General features: G+C 53.8%; 1 protein-coding gene across 1 annotated transcript; it reads left to right on the forward strand.

Moving 5' to 3' along the window:
* Positions 1–1926: 1926 nt before the first annotated feature.
* On the forward strand, positions 1927–18785 carry Cd81 (CD81 molecule). Its single transcript, XM_036199770.1, has 8 exons — positions 1927–2218; positions 12952–13066; positions 16076–16173; positions 16813–16887; positions 17115–17219; positions 17541–17642; positions 18016–18102; positions 18187–18785. The coding sequence occupies exons 1-8, from the start codon at positions 2153–2155 to the stop codon at positions 18247–18249; spliced, it is 711 nt and encodes a 236-aa protein (XP_036055663.1). The 5' UTR covers positions 1927–2152; the 3' UTR covers positions 18250–18785.
* The last annotated feature ends 53 nt before the right edge of the window (positions 18786–18838 follow it).

Raw genomic sequence — 18838 nt, forward strand, 5'->3', positions numbered from 1 at the left:
TCCTGGAAACTCTCTTCTTGGCATTGATGTGACCAGAGCCTAAGGGCCCCAAAGGGAGTGGTCGTGGCTCCTAGGCTGTCCATAGCCAGTACTTGGAGAAGTTCCTAGCACACAATGGAACCCACTAAAAACCTGATGTACTACACAGTACATAGACGAAACAGCTGGCCCTGCATAACCTTCAATGTGCATCCCCCACTTTGGGCATGAGGTGTCCCCATCACTGGAGAGAGTGAAGAGCTGATGAGAAAGCAGGTACTCATCTCTGCACATGAAAGAACTGTTCTTTCCTCCTTTAAACAAAAAGAATCCCCACAGACTCCCTTGTGGGGACTCAAATGACTTTCATTATGACATCACTTCAGCATTGGTGACTTGAGTTACTTCTATTGTAACAAAACTTCAGCCTCTAGAAACTATATAAAAGTAGGCATAATCCTTTACTGTAGCAGCTATACTAGCCTGTTACAAAGCCAAAACAAATGCACAAATTAACCCTCAAGAAACCTACTGTCCTAGCAGAGTAGGTGATTCCAGAAAAGTAGCTCCCTGAAGTAAGCTACTAGCCAACCAACCATAAGGTGTACATGTAAATTATACACAGTTCAAATTTTAGTTCTTTAGAGTCCTGGGCCTGGTGGCCCACACCTATAATCGCAGCACTTGGGAAGCAGAGCCAGGCAGAGCTCTATGAGTTCCCAGAAAGCCAGGACTACTTTGCAAGACCCTGTCTCAAAATTAAAAGTATATACATTCCTTCGTAAACAAACTTCCAGTGCCCTGTAGCCAGAGGGGTGCCACCGGTGAGCTTCATAGGGAAAATGTCTTTTTTTGGTTTGGTTTAGTTTCGTTTGATTTGGTTTGGTTTGGTTTGGTTTGGTTTTCAAGACAAGGTTTCTCTGTGTAGCTTTTGGAGCCTGTCCTGGAACTCACTTTGTAGAGCAGGCTGGCCTCGAACTCACAGATTCACCAGCCTCTGCCTCCTGAGTGTTGGGATTAAAAGGCATGCACCACCGCTTGGCAGGGAACATTCCCTTAACTGCTCAAAGTTTTACGAACAGGGAGTGAACTGGAAAAAGCTGGGTCTTGGGAACTGGCCCTTCCACCGTCTCCAGTGTGTCCCTGCTGCTGAAACAGCCAGGTTGTCCTCCAGTTCGGGAAGGAGGTGCCAGAGAGTTTCACTGGAACATCATCTATGGTGACAGCAGCCGTTCTTCACTTGGGAAGGGAGCCCTCCCCCAGTCTTTCCTGACGTGCTTATAGCCCTAAACTTTCAGGGAGCCAGATAGAGGATAGAGGATGGACTCTTGGAAGACATAGCCAGGACAGCATGAATATAGTATTTGAAGGTGCCCCTGAGGGTGCTCAAGCCACAAGATTTGCTAGGGACACTGGGTACACTAGTGACCTTCCCAAACGTACTTTCCAGAACTGCAGCCAGGGACTCATCTGTGGGACTTGGGATTAGTCAGGATACATAGAATTCCATTCTAGACCTTCAGACCCATCCAAGTTGCTGCCTAAGAGATACATACACAAAGTATGCTAACTTTTAAGACCCTTTCCTGTCGAGACACCTCATTGAGGAACCCTCGGGGAAAGTCCAAGGCGCCTGAGTAAGGGGAAGTAAGTGGGGGTTCTTTGGGGGTTATCTTGTTTCCAGTCCTCCGTCGCGACCCAGCAGCATGCCCCCTGTGGGTTAGGAGCCCTCAGGGAGCTTGGGGACATCCTGCGGAACACAGCGCAAGGAGGCCGTGAGAACATCTGCACTGAGTTCTCAAACGGTTGCTCTGGGACTGAGGTGGCAACACCCAAGCACCCCTAGACCAGGCACCCCCGCAGGCGGAAGGCGGGGCCTGGGGAGGAGCGTCCTCGGGGCGGGGCCTCGGAGGGGCGGGACCTAGCAGTCTATAAAGAGTGAGGAGCGCGGCGCGCGCCCGGTCCGAGCGAGCGCGCCCCTGCTTCTAAGCGGTAGCGACTCTCGCGTTTCCTGCTAGGCCTCCAGCCCTTCTCTACACCCCGTCTCGCTCTTCATATCCCAGTTCCCCGGCCCGCCAGTGCCCCTGGCCACCTGCCAGCCCGGGACCCCAATCCTGCGTCCCCAGACCGCCCGCTCCAGAACCAGCCCAAGCTCCGCAGGCCGCGCGCCGCCATGGGGGTGGAGGGTTGCACCAAATGCATCAAATACCTGCTCTTCGTCTTCAATTTCGTCTTCTGGGTGAGCAGCCACTGGGTACTGGGGACGGGGCGAACCCTCGGCTGCCAGGCTGGGTAGTGCGCTAGGCCCAGCTGAGAGGGCGCAGCGCGGCCATGAAGTTGCGACGCCACCTGTGGGCTCCGTGCGCCGGCTGGGGGCCTGGCGCCCCTTGCCAACCCGGCTGGGCCCAGGAGCTGAGAGCTTCCGGGCCTCTGCTCGAGGGTCTTCTGGGGCCGGGGAGTCAGGGGATCTCTGGCCTGTCGCCTCTGAGTGCTGGGGACCCATGCAAGGGTCTGCGGGCTAGAGCCACGTAACCCGGAGCCTTCAGCTGTGGAGGGGGTGTAAGCATCCTCGTGAACGCTGTTTTGGGGACCATCCTGCTTAGCGAACACTGAGGGGGTTCGAGAAGGGCGGGATCTTGGCGCCCCGCCTCCATGAGCTCATCGTAGCCACCGCCCCTGGATGGGCGGCCTCGAAGTGGTGGGGGCACACTCCGTACTTGCCTTGGAGATGTCCACCCCACTATTACACCACCCTTGCTTGCTCTCTAGCTTGGTATTGCCACCCTGGGATGCTCGAGCTCTGAGCCTAAAAAAGAACAGGGTGGCCCGCGTGCTGCTGCGCAGCATGCCCCAGTTCCTGCCCACCCCCCCCCCCAGCTGCCCCTCCTCCTTGTCTGTCGTCTCCCGCACAGATTACAGCACTGGCCTGGCCCTTAAGGTTCCTTGGACGCTTTTGGGAGGAAGTGGGTATGCAGTTCTGAGTTGGCACAGGCCGGGGTAGTGCAAAAATCTGGGGTCTGTACAAGCCGGGGGTTTGAAGATCTTTTCAGACATATAGGGTCTGAGCTGGGTTCTCCACTTCGGAAAGAAGCGCACACCCATTTGGTCATCTTGGAATGGAGACTTGGGTATAGCAGGGTCTCCAGGGGCCCCTTGGTGCTGACTGCCTTCACTGCTGGGGAGTGATCGTTGGTGGTGTGTGCTTGTTTCCATTTCCTGACTGGGTTGAGAATGAGGAGGGGTAGAGTCTAACAGACCTTCCTGCAGGGACTTGAGTGAGCCGTGCTGGCCACTCCACTGGACAGTGTTGCCACCACCACCCCACCACCACCCCTGCAGTGCACAGACTGCTGTTCCCTCCATGATCCTTTTTCACAGGAAGAAATGAGGCTATGCTGAAACAGTCTCTAAAGTTGAAGCTGGGTGGGCGAACTTTGAAGATGGCCCCTAGAGTGAGTGTATAGGACAGGGGACACCTGTTTTCTGTCTTGGACTGCTGAAGATCCATGGGCGGGTCAGGGCGGGGTAGGGTGGTGTAGGGATCAGTAAGATGTTGGGGATGGGCAGAGACTGGACTGAACTCAGCTGGCACTATGTTGCATGGCCTGCTGAAGAGACCCTGGTTGTCAGTCACAGTGGCCTCAGGGAACACTGTGGGTGATGGAGTTAAGCTTGCTTTGTCTGGGCATGCCCTGGGGGTTAAATGCACACTCAAGTAGTCCTCCTGCTGGCCCTTTAGCCCCAAATGTGGGATATCAGGAACCTGCTGAGTATTTCTTTTTTGACCCACCCACCTGATCAAGCTGGTAGACCCTCAGGCTCCCTGGAGGCTGGGGCTCGATGAAGCTGATTGTTTCCCAGGCAGCTGGGGTGGAGTCCCAACACATCCCTGGGGGTATTCTCTGTTGAGGCTCCAGGAAAACAGTTCTGAAGCCTCTCCCTGCTTCCAGGGGCCTGCTTACTGACTGCAGAACAGTGAAAACCATATCCTTCACAATCCCATGGCTCTCTCCTCCCCACCCATGTTGGCCCCCACAGTGGGCAGGGATATGGAGCAGAGCCAGGCCACAACTGGTGAACACCTCCCTGGCAGAGGGGCTTCCTTTGTGCCCTGTGTGGCAAGGCTTGTCCTGTGGTTGAGAGTTTCCTGATGCCATGAAGTTAAACCTTTGGGGAGCCCCATCCCACTGCTCTGCTCCTCAGCCTCCACTTCCTCCCTCTAAAGTGGGAGTTCTTGGGGTCTTGGTCTCCTGGGACTGTGGGCAGACTAGCTAATGCACTCTCGAGTGGAGCAAGGGGCTTGGCATGGAGAAAGTTCAGGAAATGGATGCTGGGCACAGTGTCCAACAGGGAGCTGGGCCAAGGAGAACTGAGTAATGGTGTAAAAAGTGCCTGGGGAGGGGGCTGAAAAATCCTGTGGGCCCATGGTGGGTATGGAGGCTCTAGAAGTGAGATTTGGTTGACAGTAAATGTCTCGATGGACACTTTTTAAAAATTTCCAGTTTAATGATTAAAGTGGCTTTTCTGTGGGAGGGGACATCCCTGGCACCCTAGCCTGCATACTCATGCTCCTGTGCCCAGCAAGCCTCCTTGGGCTGAGACCCACACTTGACCTGCCTTGTTCCGAGCCTGCTTTGGGACCAACAGAGTTCTGGACTCCCAAGATACATAGGACAAGACACAAACCTGAAGGATGAGCAATGAGCAGATTCAGCAGAGACTGTTTAAGATGCTCTTAGAAGCAGGGTAGATACCTGTCCTGTGGGAAAGGTCTGGGGTAGAGAGACCTGTCTCCTGACTCCTGCTGGGAGTGGGGCAGGAGAGCAGGGCATGGTGTCCCTGTTTATCACCTTGCCAGCCTATGTCCCTACAGGTGTAGTCAAGTAAGGAGAGAAGGCTACCCTGGTCCTCACTGGAATAGGGGTTGTGTTCCTTGCCCAGAACTGGCTGCTCCTCCAGCCTAAGGCTGCCGGTGGCCCCTTTCAGTGGCCCAGGCAGCCAGACCCACCACAAAAGGCTGATTACAGCCTCTTAACTGGCATTTAATTCTCCAGACTGCACATGACTGTCTGCCACCTAGCCGTCTGCTGTCTTCCTTCCGGCAGAGGGGCTGCAATCCCTGTGGGCTCAGGGTGGAATGAGGACTTCCTGTGCCCAGTTTCACCAGTGGGAGAGCAGACTTCCCCTTGTTCCCCCAGGCTGTCAGCTTGCCCAGCTTTGGGAAAGACAATCAGTGGGCTGGGCTGCCTGAGCAGGGGAAGTCTGTGGTCGGTCCCTGGGCTGGCTTCAAAGAAGGATGTCTGTGTGGAGGGCACAGAGCTGGAGGGAAGAAGTGGGAAGCCCCCAGGCAGCCTCTGCTGGTCCCCATACACCATCACCTCATAATAAGAGCCCTCACCCGATTCTTTCTGGACCCTTCAGGCTTTCTCTCGGTACTTCCCTCCTCTCGCTTCCTCAAATGGAGCTTCTGTGCTGCTTCAGGTGGCGCACCAACCCCTGCCAACCTTGATTCTAGCACCCAGAGTCCCGCCAAGGGGAGGAACCTGAGCCACAAAATCAATAGGCTTAGAGTCCAGGTGCCCCGGGGAGATAGTAGGAAGTCATGCTTGCACACAGGCCTGGCCTTTGAAGAGGGCTGAGGTGGGGGTAGGGTGGCACGGGGTTGTAGAGAAGTCCAGGTACCAGTGGCTCTGGCCTTGACACCAGGGAACCAGATAGGACATGCTGTGAGTACTGGGTGCCCCTGAGGCCCTATAGGTACTCATTTTGTTCCTAGGACTCTTGCTAGAGTACCAGATGTCTCGAGAACTGGCCTTTGGCTGTTCTGTAGGATGTACTATGTATGACCTGGCATGTCAGTAGCCTTCCAGGAACCTCCTGACTGACTGTGACTCCCCAGTACCTCCCCATACAATACATACATACACACACACACACACACACACACACACACACACACACACACACACACGAGAGAGAGAGAGAGAGAGAGAGAGAGAGAGAGAGAGAGAGAGCGAACACTTTTGTATCCAATCTAAGCTACTTTGGCCAGCTATAGGGCATAGGCTATGTCATTCAAAACCATTTGGGAGCCTCTGGCTGGGCTCTGTATTTTAGAGAGCTGTTCATAAGGGATTGGCCAGTGACCAGCTGGTGGTGGGCATCCTGAGCTGGCTCCAAAGTAACTGCAAGGGGTGTTAGGAGAGGGCACTTGCCTTCCTGCATGTGAAGTCTGGGGAGGGCTGCAGGGATGGGAGTGCAGGGAGGTACGTTAAAACCCAAGTGCCCAAGATCTTAGAGCCCCAAAGCACCTTGAGTTTGTAGTCCAGGCCAAGAGCTTGGGAGCCCAGCAGTTTGGGCTGAAGATGTTGGATAATGGGGTCCCCCCAGTTTCCTGTGCTTCCTTAGTGCTACCGAACAGATCACTCCACACTTTATGTCAGCTTGGGTGGTCAGCACTTTCTCAGGGTGGGTCTGTGGCACTCTGTGACTTGTTTGCCTGTGGTCAAGCATCAATGTTGGCTCTGTCCTGAAGCTTACCAGGAAGGTCCCAGGGGTATTTAAAGGTGTCTGGTGAGGCAGGTGCAGGAATGAGGAAGCCCAGGCCACCTGTCCTCCTGAAATACCATCCCTGAGCTCTGGAGTGGGACCCAGTATTGCAAGGTTGTGTGGCAAGCACAAACTGTAGCTGCCACCCACCCACTGGTGCTTAAATTCACCCTCTCACAACTTTCCTTGGCTAAAAGCCCTCATCCTGAGGGCATGGCCTGGCCTTAGCCCCTGGGAACAGTCTTTCTCTGTACTCTAGAGACCATGATAACAGCTCACCCAAAGTAGCACTCTGCTGGGCTGCTATCTGACCCTTGCCGGTGATAAGGGGACTGAGGTTTCCAAGCAACTAGCTGCCACATGAGGAGGAAGTGGGATGGGGTAGAACTATACCCCCACTCTGCCGCCATGTTCCATAGGCCAAGTGTACTGTAAGACTATGCCAGCCCCACAACCTTGCACTGGGACATAGTTGGGACAGAGGGCTATGCCTGGCTTGGAGCAGATGGAAATTTCTTGGTGCTGCTGGTGGCAACACACGGGGTACATAGAACTCTTCTGCTCACTCTTCAGTCCCCTGCCTCCCTTTGCCCTTCTAGGTACCAGGGTACCAGGGCCACCCGAGCTTTCTCTGAAGCAATCAGCCTGGCCTCTCTGCTGCCCCTGCTGTAGTTACCTCTGGCAGATCACTGTGGCCATCTGGGTCCACACACTCTCCCTTCAGGGTCTCACAAGACCCTGGCCTTGCAAGCCGGGTGGCAGTGGCACACGCCTTTAATCCCAGCACTCGGGAGGCAGAGGCAGGTGGATCTCTGTGAGTTCGAGGCCATCCTGGGCTACAGAGTGAGTTCCAGGAAAGGTGCAAAGCTACACAGAGAAACCCTGAAAGACTCTAGCCTTCCTAGAGGAGAGCGTGGGGTGGGTGGGGAAGGCTCCTGCTAGCTTCTCTGTCTGAGGAACCTTATAGCCTGGATCTGAACGGGCAGAGCTGAGGTGGCCCAGCCTAATCTCCTGTACCTCAGGACAGCAGTGTATTCTCCCAGGGCCATGCCTTGGCCCTTTATACCCCGCCCCCTCCCCAGCCTGTCAGTTGGACCCCAGAGCTAGGCTTTTGCTTTGCCACCTATTTTTAGATGTAAGGACAGTGGCTTCCTGAAGCGAGGGGCCTTGTGAAAGGAACCTTACTTCCTGGCCAAGGCAAGGATTCCTGCCCCTCTCTCCAGCTTCCTTCCTGAGCTTCCTTTGGTGAACTGCAAGTCTTTACCTCCTAGGAAGGCCTGAGCAGGATCCTATATCTCTCAAAGAGGAATCTGGCCTTCTCCCCTTCCTCCATGCCTTGACCAGGCCCTGTCCTCCTGTGGTGCCTGAGCACATGAGGTCAACTCGCAGGGGCCCGGGCTGGAAGGGCAGCACCTAAGTCACCTCCCTCCGTCAGCCTCTCCACCTCACCTGTGCCCCAGCTCCTAAAAATAACCAGTCTGAGTATCTTTACTCTGACTTAGCCCAGCTGCCCAGGGAAGCCTTCATCCCCCAACTGCCTTTGATCTTCACAATCTCTGCCTTCACCGGGAGGTTCTTAGACCCTCAGAATCTTCCAGTTGCTTAGGTGGGTGGGCACCTTCTGGTTCACCTTCCGCTGTGCACCGTGTACCTAGGAGACATTGAGCAAGCCCCACCCTTGTCTGCCTCTGCCTTTGATTCTTCTCCTGAGGCACAAAGGGTCACTTAAAGGAACAAGCTGATACTACAGTCAGCCTTCTGGAACATGTCGGGTATCTGGGGTAACCATTTAGACCTACCAGACTGGTCACAGGAGCTCTGTCCCTTCCTGGAGGGGTGCATATGTGTAGCAATAGGAAAGCTCCAGAGAAGCCCCCATCTGAGGTCTGGCCAAGGGCCGGCAGTGGGCAGTTAGCACAGAGTAGAATGCTGTCCCAGGCCTGTTCTCTTTCAGTCACTTCTGGGAAACCGCAAAACCAGCCGGGCAGGGACCCAGCGTGCTTGGCAGCTCCTCATCTTGTTAAAGTTTGAGTCTGTTATGTGTTAGCCCTCAAGAAGGAGGAAGCAACATAATCCCGTATAGAGTCATGAATGCAACCTTCTGTGCTGTGGAAGGAGCTCCAGGAACCTGGACATGCCACCTGGCGCTTCCCACCCCCACCTCTAAGCAGAAGGTCTCTTGGGCCACAGAAGCAGGTGGACCCACCTGGAGAAGAGAAGCTTTGGACAGAGGTGGCTTAGGCCCCTGAGTGGATGCATGAAGAAATTCTAGATCTACTGTTGGTAGATTCCTTGTGGATCACCTCCTCAGCTCTGTCAAGAGCTAAATACTGTGATATATGTTGCAGCCTGTGTGTATTCCTCCCCCTATTGACAAAAGAAGATGAGGATGGAGGAGGCTGAGATGGGCCTGAGGTCCCTAGCTCAGATAAGGCACAGCTAGAGGCTCAGGCCACCCTTAGCCACCTGTGCCTCGGTCCAATGGCACTGCTCCACATTTCCATTGACACTGGACTGTTTTTGTTTTTTTTTTTATGGGTGCCCAAGTTTTTGCAGATCATTCTCAACCTATGGTTCTACAGACAAGATGTGTGCCGGTCTGATTGCTGCTAATCACTGGGACAGCCCCACAGGCCTGGGGAATGTACTTTAGCATAGCCTCTGATCCAGGGACTGGACTGAAGCTGGGGTTAGATAACAGCTTCCTGTAGCTGTGGCTAACATATAATGTAGTCAGCATGTATACCCCATGAAACTGTTAGCACCCTCCAGAGAGTAGATGTGCCCCAGAGCATCCTCGGGTCCTTTGTGGTCCCTTCTGTTCTTCTCACTCCAGAACGTCTGCTGGGTTATCAGTGCACTATCTTGAACAGACTTTGAATTGTACTTTCATATGAACAGATTCGGAAGGCACGGGCTGCTTCATCCTCGCTGTGCCCCTTTCTCTCGGCATAAATTGAACTGCCCTCCATGCTATCTTGCGGGTCTGTCTTTTCCCTGGAGATCCTGGCATGTGATGGACCCAGGGCCTGGCCATTCATCCGTCAGGAGACATATGGACTGCTGCTCTCGGTTGGGCTGTAGCAGGGGAAGTTTGGGGAAACATGAGTGGAAAGCTTGAGGTGCTAGGCTGGCTGTGGTGAGTAGGAGGCACTAGCTAACTTTCTCAGACAAGCTGCTCGCCAGTGTGGCGGCACCACTCCACCCCACCCCGCCACACCCCGCCACACCCGGTAGCAATTTGGGACTAGTGGGTAGATTGGTAATCTCCCTGTGGCTCTTTGGTGCCTCATGATGTCAGAATGGTAGCCCCACTGCGGGCCTTAACTGTAGCTCTCTGCCCTGGAGAGAGGGCTGAAGGAACAATGAGTGTATGTGAGATAGTCATATCCTGCAGGTTTCATAGTCACCAGGAAATCATCGTTCACGAACATCAGACTTTAAAAAGCCTCGGCTGTCCCCAGAGAGACATAAAGCTAAAATCCCAAAAGCCCATGGTAGGAGATGGTCAGCCATAGACACGGCACATTGCTGGGATCGCGGCAAGTTCTCTTTTTTCCTGGCCCTCTCCTTCCCCTTTGCTCACAGTGATGAGATGTGCAACAGTCCGTCCATTGGTCTGAGAAGCCTGGGTTGTCTCCTGAGTGGCACTGGCTCTTTCTGTGCCAACACACACCTTGGCACTGCAAGTCCTCTCTGTAGGAGAGCCCAGCACCTTCCTTTCCATGTTAGAGGCCTGGACACAAAGGTCATGTTCACTGTTGTGGAAAGTCCCTGTTCAGGCGCCATTCTGCAGGGCATTTACCCACCAACCCCACAGCTCCCCAGAGTTTTCTTGAGTGTAAGCAGCAGGAAATATGAGATAAAGGACTTATATTGCAAAGATAAACAGATAGAAAATACAGGATAGCCTCGAGAGGGCCTGGAACCTTTTCCAACAGGCCCTGTCTCTGCCCCAGGGTATTTATAGAGACACCAAGGGGGTAGAGCAAAAGACCTCCCCTCCCCCGCCCCAGCACAGCCAAGTGCAGACTATTTCAGACACCTGCACTCAGGCCTGTGGCCCTAATCATCCTCTAGGCGGACCTGCTGGATAAAGCCACAAGGAACCCGAAAACGGGCTCCCACACCTCACTCTGTACTTGGGTGCACTATCTCTGTGTATGTATATCTCATGAAACATGGGTGGTTAGCTTTCTTACCATAGAGTCTTGGAAGTTCCTTGTCTGTTTGGGTCATGTTAGTTACATTTTGAAGCTGGGGTTCCTTCCCAGCCTCTTACTACTACTTGAAGACCCCTGTCCCACCTTCCTAGGCCCCTTAGTTTTCCCAGCACTTGCTCTACCTCTCCCTAGAGCAGGGGGTGGAGGGTCACATTGCTGGAGGCAGCCAGCCCAATGACTAACATTCCTCCCTCTCCCCTCTCCCACTCAACTCTGATTGCCTGAGACAGTGGGCTGAGTGGCCAAGTCCCCATTCCTCTCTGTCTCAACTACCCTTATCCTTCCTACCCCAGTTTGGCCTCTTTTCTGATTGAAAGTCAACTTTGCTGGAGTTAGCTTCCTGACCCCACCTCTTCCATAAAACCTGCCTGTAAGTGGTGGCTTGGCCAGACACCCATATTAGTAGGCTTTGGAGCTGGGCTGAATATCCTTCCTCACCCACTTCTGCTCCCAACTCACAGTAGAGAAGTCTGAGTTGGGCATGGTTGCATGCTCACCTGTTTTACAGGTAAGTACAGAGACCGAGGAAGGCAGGGTGACCCGCCAGCTACCCCTCAGCTTCCGTAACTGTCAAGGGTTTTTCACCATGGGGTCTTTTTACCACAGAGGGAAGCATGGGGAGCAGGAATGCCACCTAGTCCTTCTGCCCTGGAACATCTCAGAGCGACCTCTGGTCCAGTTCCCAAACAAAATACATGACGTTTCAAAGCTGCAAAGGAAGCCAGGTTACCAAGGCAACTCAGGCCAGTCACCTCCTTCTCTCAAGCCAGTTCAGGAGGAGTGCTGCCTTTTGGAGACAGGCCCTACCCTCCTGCCTCTGCTGCCCAGGCTGAAGGCTAGTCTCTTAAGGGTGTATAAGCACTGGCTATCGCTGTAAGGTTCTGGAAGTTCTGGGGATCCCCAGCATCACTGGGACCTTTGCACATGAGGGCACTCTAAGGGTCCCGGCCTCCATGCCATGTGTGAGTTGGGCAACAGGTGCACAGTGTGACTTTGATTCTTATACCATAGGCCCTGTTCTCTCAGGCTCTGGTAGAGGTTGAGGGCTCATCCCTCCTTGACCAGAGTGTGAAAACTAATTAAAACTTACAGAGGAAGCTAAGAAACCACAGGGCTCATGGGGTACGAGTCCAAAGTGATGGTGCTCTGCAGAAAGTGCCCCCAGCTTCCTCTCTGAGAGTTAGGCAGAGGACAGGATCCTAGGGTAGAAGGAAATAGGGGGGGGGAAGGGGTCCCATAGGTCCTCTTTCCAGAACCAGCCTGCTTGGGGATTCCAGGGAACTTTCTTGAACTTGTGTTCTGGCCTGTATCCCCTGAGCAGGAAGTGGGCCACCTGGTGCTTTTGATCAGGCCCAGGTTTTGGTTTCTATTTCTCATGTGTGCTGGGCAGAGCAATTGACCCTGCAAGAAGAGGATGCTTAGAAAGGGGGAGGAGACTGCCTCTCCCTTGCTCTGTCCTGAGAGCCACCTCCTGCTTCCAGATGCTTCTATCATAGCGCTTCACACAAAGCCATGGTAGGTGGTGCCCTGCTGCTTCCCCATGTGTGGCCTGGTGACATCATATTATCACCCCTCTCCTCCTGGCAGGGAGAACTTAGTGTTCCCACCACAGGGTTCTTCCTGGTACCCTGCACATGGCAGTCCCTAAACAATCTCAGGACTGTTGGGACAGGGCACCAGAGGAGAGCCCACCAGTATCCGGAATGGCTAGGGCTCACTGTGGCCTCTAGCCACACTTCTTATATAAAAATAGTGCATGGTTGGTCAATCTAGAACTTGAGATCAGTAGGAAAAGATTTTTTTGCTGATCTCAAACTCAACTTGATCTTCGAGTCCTGATCCTCCTGCCTCTATCTCTCAAGGTCTGGCATGACAGGCATGTGCCACCAAACCTGGTATATGTGGTGCTGGGGGCGGAACCCAGGGTTCCCTCACATTTTCATCCCAAACCTTCTTGTATGTGTCATGCAGTGTTGGGGGTACAACTGAACTCTGTTCTGTAGTCACAGTTCAGAGGAGCTGGTGGGGTCCAGGGCCCCCAGTGGACAGCTCAGACAATGAATGGACAGAACCTTGGTCCTGGTTGGGATCTGTCCCCAAACTAGAAAGGATGGCTCTACATGATAATTTTAGTAGGATTCTATCGCCCCACAGTGCTCTGGCCTCTGTGTGACATTGTTCTTGATTTTTTTTTTCCTAGCTGGCTGGAGGCGTGATCCTAGGTGTGGCTCTGTGGTTGCGCCATGACCCACAGACCACCAGCCTGCTCTACCTGGAACTAGGAGACAGACCAGCACCCAGCACCTTCTATGTGGGTGAGTAACAAGGAGGCAGGGAAGAACAGTCAGGGAGGGCTTCCAGGCTGAGGCTAGTGGGTGGGGCATTAGAACTGGCAGTGGCCTAGGCCTAGTATGTGCTGGGCAGGGAGGCCGCCCGCAAGAGGGGCTCTTGAGACGAGAGAGTTAAATTGTGTATGGTGCTGCTAGGGACTGTCAGATCTGCGACTAGACTAAGCAGAAGAAAAGCAGCTGGGTGGGGCAGGAGCCTTATGAGACCTTGCTTATTTTAACATGGACATTTCTGGTGAACCTCCCTGGGCAGGGTGGGGCTGGATGCTTGGGCCAGCAACAGCTGAGGCCCTAGGAGTCCTGAGTTGGGGAGGGCTGGAGACTGGGCGGTCAGTAGATGACTCAGATGCCTGCCTCCACCCCCCAGCACACAGGCCAGACTGCTACACCTGCCTTATTAGGCCGTCTGTGGGGGACTGAACACCCTCCCTTCCCAAGCAGGGAAAGCTGGAAGAGGGCTGTTTTGCTATGCTGTGTTATACTACGCTATGTGATGCTGTGCTGTGCTCAGGGAGGCAACTCTCCTGCTTTCTCCCTGGAGGGGGGACTTGGCACCCTGGGAACTCAAGAAGTGTTTGGAGATGCCTCTGCCCTTTCAAAGCTCCTAGCTCTCATCAAGGATCTGAGGTGGATCCTCCCTCTTGTGTGGAGCCTAGAAGAGGCTTGGTAGACATGCCTGACGGCTGAGGGGTAGGTGTTGGGAGGTCAGAAACAGCCAATATTCTTCCTTTCTACCCAAGTGTCCCAGGGCAGCCAAAGGCTGTCGTCACCCCATGGCTGGTTAGTTTTCCTTCCTCCTTGTACCCTCCCTGCAGCCTCCCCATAGGTAAAATAGTCAGGGGTGGGGTCCAGGTGGTGTGGGCAGGGGTAGAACCTGGTCTCCTTTGAGGAAAGCCATTGGGAACAGCAGTTTTCAGGTCTGGGTGTTAGTGGGTGATGTCCCACACTAGCTGTCCCTCCCTGGATCTGGTGCCTTCAGAGGAGGAGGAGGCTGCTCATCAGTTCATAGAGAGACTGCAGCCTGTTGTGTAGCAACCAGTATGAGCATCTTCACAAGGGTGATCTGGGCATCAGAGACAGGAGTCCTGGCCTGTGAAGGACTCTTTCCTGGCCCTGGGCCTTCGGCAAGGTGAATGCTGTGAGGCTATGCCAAAGCTCCCGCTTTGCACTGGTGTGGCAGGAGAGGCTGGGTACCCTGCAGAGCCCAGATAGGGTGGCCTAGGAAGCAGATAGGTCTCTGTCCTCATGTTGTCACCACAGTCTACATCTGGCCCAGCTCCAGAGATGCTCAGCCACCTGCCTTTCTGTGGTCATGGCCTCCTGGGCACTGAGGAAATAGCCTTAGGCACTGGTCTGTGTGGCAGGTTCGGCACTGGACAGCAAGGCCCAAGGCCCATGGGTAGGAGCTACTCTGACTGCCATCTCCCTGCCCGTTCTGAATTGGCTTTTCTGGATCCCCCTGCTGCCCCTGAACTGAGCCCTGCTAGGAGCAGATGTGGCCCTGACAAAGGCACTTTGTCTAGTGCTTAGGAGAGTTGGTTCAGGGGCTTACTTAGCTGTTGAATGGGGGTGGATGCCCAGGATGCCCAATGAGTGTGGAGGCAAGGGCAGGCTATGCCAGCAGCCAACTCCAGACACCTCATCTCAGGCACACTGGTGTATAATGGTTCTGCTCACCTAACTCTAAGGACAGGAACCTGTGGGTGGGGTGACTGGATGGCTGACAGAAGAGAGGGGCAGCTTGAGCAGAACAGCCAACACTTGTCACATATGCCAGCTGGGCTGTGAATTTACAGGGGAGCACTTCAGACAACACCCCAGAGCCTTCAGGTAGGTCATATGCTAGGTCTAGGAGCGTTTGTAGGCAGTCCAGGGAAAGTTCCTGTGTGTTAGGTGCCCTGTGTGCATCCCCCTGATGAGCCTGATGTAATGACAGAGCCTACTTCATCTTGAGGTTGAGGTTTCAGGGCCTGAGGACCAGGGGTCAGGTGGAAATCACTCTGCCTGTCTGGAGGCAGAGGGGAAGCCAGTTGCTAGGCAGCACTGGTAGGAGGCTTTCCCTGGACCAGATGTGTTTAGTGAGGTCAAGGGAAGCCAGGCCCATGATCTGGCCTGTTTCTAAGCCTGGCAGTAGGTCCTGGCCATGGCGCCTTCACCCCTGGACTGGCCTGCCAGCGGACAATGGGCCTGGCTTTGTACAAGAAAGCTTGGACTGCTTGGCAGTGTTGCTGTGGAGACTGGGGGATGGGCTGCATTTGCTGAGGGACCAAGAGATGGAAGGCTCTTCAGAGACACAGTGGTCTTTCCCAGGGGCTGAGTGGTACTGTGGGCACTGAAACAGGGGCATGACTCAGCTGGTGCCTCATGCATGGGTCACAGTGCTCCCCTGTAAATTCACAGCCCAGCTGGCATATGTGACACGTGTTCTGCTCAAGCTGCCCCTATCTTCTGTCAGCCATCCAGCCAACCCACCCACAGGTTCCTGTCCTTAGAGTTAGGTGAGCGGTTATACATCAGTGTGCCTAAGATGAGGTGTCTGGAGTTGGTTACTGGCATAGCCTGCCTTTACCTTCACACTCACCCAGCACTGGGAGTCCTGGACATCCACCCTCAGGCCAATAGCTGGGTACCCAAGCTGTTTCCCCATTTCATGTACTGAGATGGGTAGTCTATCTCAGCCCTCTACAGTGAGGGCTGAGGGTTCCTTTTCTGAGATGCATGAAGTGGGGGTGGTGGGGGTGGGGGGCTGGCTACAGGGCAGAGCATAGCTGTGAAGTGCAGATCACCTGTGTTCTCTGGGCACTGAACATCTGTTTTGTCCTCTGGTGGCAGGGGCAGCTCCTCCAGGAGGAGGACACTGAGGCACAAAAAGCTCACATTGCCAAACTCTGCCTTTTGTGGGTAAGAGTGCCCCAGATGCTCCTGTCTCAGGTAGTGATGCATGCAGCCTGCTCATTCAGTTCTTCCTCTCCCCAGGCATCTACATTCTCATTGCTGTGGGAGCCGTGATGATGTTTGTGGGCTTCCTGGGGTGCTATGGGGCCATCCAGGAGTCCCAGTGCCTGCTGGGAACGGTAAGTAGGAAGGGCTGCAGAGCTGGGGAGTAGGGTTTCTGGCAACCTCTGTGTTCTCCAAGGTTTCATTCTTTCTGTTTGCTTCATTTCCATGGAACCTGACTCTGAAGATTCCTATTGATGGAGGGAGTTTCTCTTTAGAAAAGCATAAACTCCAGAGCAGTGCCTCAATCCCTAAAGCCAGCCTTAGTGCTTCTGGCCACAGTAGCTACTGGTGGAGCTGAGTCCCAGATATGTCTGCTAGAGCCTAGCCAGCCAGTATCAAAAGCTGGGGACACTGAAGCACACTTCCTATTTTAACCTGCCCATGAATGTAAGGGTAAAGGTGATAAGGAAAGGTCGTGGGGCACACTGCTGCATGTGCCTCCCTAAAGGTTGTAGACACCTGGATTTGTTAACTGCATCTCCTGTACCAGCCACTTCCGACAAAGCAGGAACCAGGGCGAGGCAACTTGGACATCTCAGTGCTAAGCTGCATCAGGCTCTGTCTTTTATGGTTCTGTGTGGCTCATTCTTAATCAGGGCATGGTTAGTGGATATGTTCAACCACCTTAGCACATAGTTGTTGGTCATGTGGGCACCTGTAGAAGGCCAGGCTTGGGCTCGCTGGTCAAGGCTCTGACCTCTTCTTTCCCCTAGTTCTTCACCTGCCTTGTGATCCTGTTTGCCTGTGAGGTGGCTGCTGGCATCTGGGGTTTCGTAAACAAAGACCAGGTGAGCCTAGGTTCACTGAGGAGGGAAATGTGCTCTTTGCCCAGGCAACAGGTGTGGACTCCTCTGAGTCCATGGGTTCTAGGTTGCTTTTTGAATTTCTGGTGCCTGCTGGTAGAAGGGTCTTGGGAACTCAGCAAAAGAGGTGGCATCAGGTTGAGCACATCAGGGGAAGCCGAGTGCTCCTGATGGTAGTCCCTATGCGGCATGTGACTATGATTCTCCCCCAGATCGCCAAAGACGTGAAGCAGTTCTATGACCAGGCCCTTCAACAGGCTGTGGTGGATGATGATGCCAACAATGCCAAGGCTGTGGTGAAGACCTTCCACGAGACGGTACAGCGAGGCTGGAGCAGGGAGGGCAAGTTGTGGGAGTCCTAGTGTGTATGATTTGTGGGAATGAGTCCTATCTATTCCCAGACCTCAGCAACTGGACAGGGCCTAGCTAAGTGTCTCTTCTGATTTGTAGGTCCCCAGGTAGGAACCTAATGGGCCTCATTTGCCCAAGAGTTTGGAAGAACAGAGCTCTTGAGCAGTGTGATAAACAGGGCAGGCCAGCTCCCAGGTGTATTTGGGGATGGCAGTGTGCCATGTACCTGACCTTTCCCTTGTCTCCTGAAGCTCCTAAGCTAACAATGATGTTCTTGGTCTCTGCAGCTCAACTGCTGTGGCTCCAACCAACTCACTGCACTGACCACCTCTATGCTGAAGAACAGCCTGTGTCCCGCAGGCACCACCCCAATTCACTCCTTCCTGAAGGTGACATGGAGTGGGGGTGGGCATCATATGCTGGGTAGTAGGTAGGGTGAATGTGGCCATCCAGTAAGATCAGCACTTAAAGCAGAACCTCAGAAAGGCTCACAGAACATCTCAAGTAGTGGGGTGCTGGGTCCTGATAGCCTGGATTATCCCCAACAATATCCTGGGAAACTGCTGTCTTGAGTGGTCCCTTATACATACTGGTAAACCTAGGGTACTAGTGAGGTCAGAAACTACCCAGTGATAGAGAAGGCCAGCAGGTCCATATGTTTTAAGTTTATTTTTGGATGGAAGATAATCTGTGGGACATAAGCCCCACCACTGAGTAGGGTGGTGGCTGTGACTTAGCCACTGACTATGGCCATTCCTGCAGGAGGACTGCCATCAGAAAATCGATGAGCTCTTCTCTGGAAAGCTGTACTTGATCGGTATTGCAGCTATCGTGGTAGCTGTCATCATGGTGAGCCCAGGGCCTCTGTCTGGTGGGTGGATGTCCCACCACCACCACAGTCCTAAGTGCTGACAATGTTCCTCCCTCCCGCAGATCTTCGAGATGATTCTGAGCATGGTGCTGTGCTGTGGCATTCGGAACAGCTCCGTGTACTGAGGCCCTGCACTTTCTACCACAGGGACTCTGCAGTGCCCCGTCCCTGAGTGACCAGAGGCCACCTTGGGGGCCATGGCCTGTGTATATATTTCTGTATTACTCTGCTACACTTAGCCTTTTTACTTTGAGGGGTTTTGTTGTTGTTGTTGTTCTGAACTTTTCCTGTTACCTTTTGGGGACTGACATCACACATAGGTGGTTTGTGGGGAGGAGGATGGAAGGGTGGAGCTGGCCCTGGCTTGCAGGGCCCTGTACTTCTGGGACCCCTGACGAGCTCTGCCTGCTGAGCCAAGCCTTCTCCACAACTACTTGCCCAAAGGCTATATAGCTGAGCTAGAGGGCCGTGTCCACCCACTCTGCCCACGGTGGGTCACATCGCTTACATCTTTTTAATCCTTGTCCCTTTCCTGCCCCCACTTCAAGAGCTGGGTTTGTAAGCACTCTTATGCCTTCAATGCACCTGTTCTTTCTAACGTGTCACCTTCAACTGTAATTACATCTTCAAACAGTCATTTAATAAAGGAGGAGAAAATCAGGCATGCTAATGGGACTGCCAGACCTCTTCCTGTGCCAGGGGTGTCAGAGACCG

The sequence above is a fragment of the Onychomys torridus genome, chromosome 1 (assembly GCF_903995425.1).
Source record: "Onychomys torridus chromosome 1, mOncTor1.1, whole genome shotgun sequence".
Lineage (NCBI taxonomy): Eukaryota > Metazoa > Chordata > Mammalia > Rodentia > Cricetidae > Onychomys > Onychomys torridus.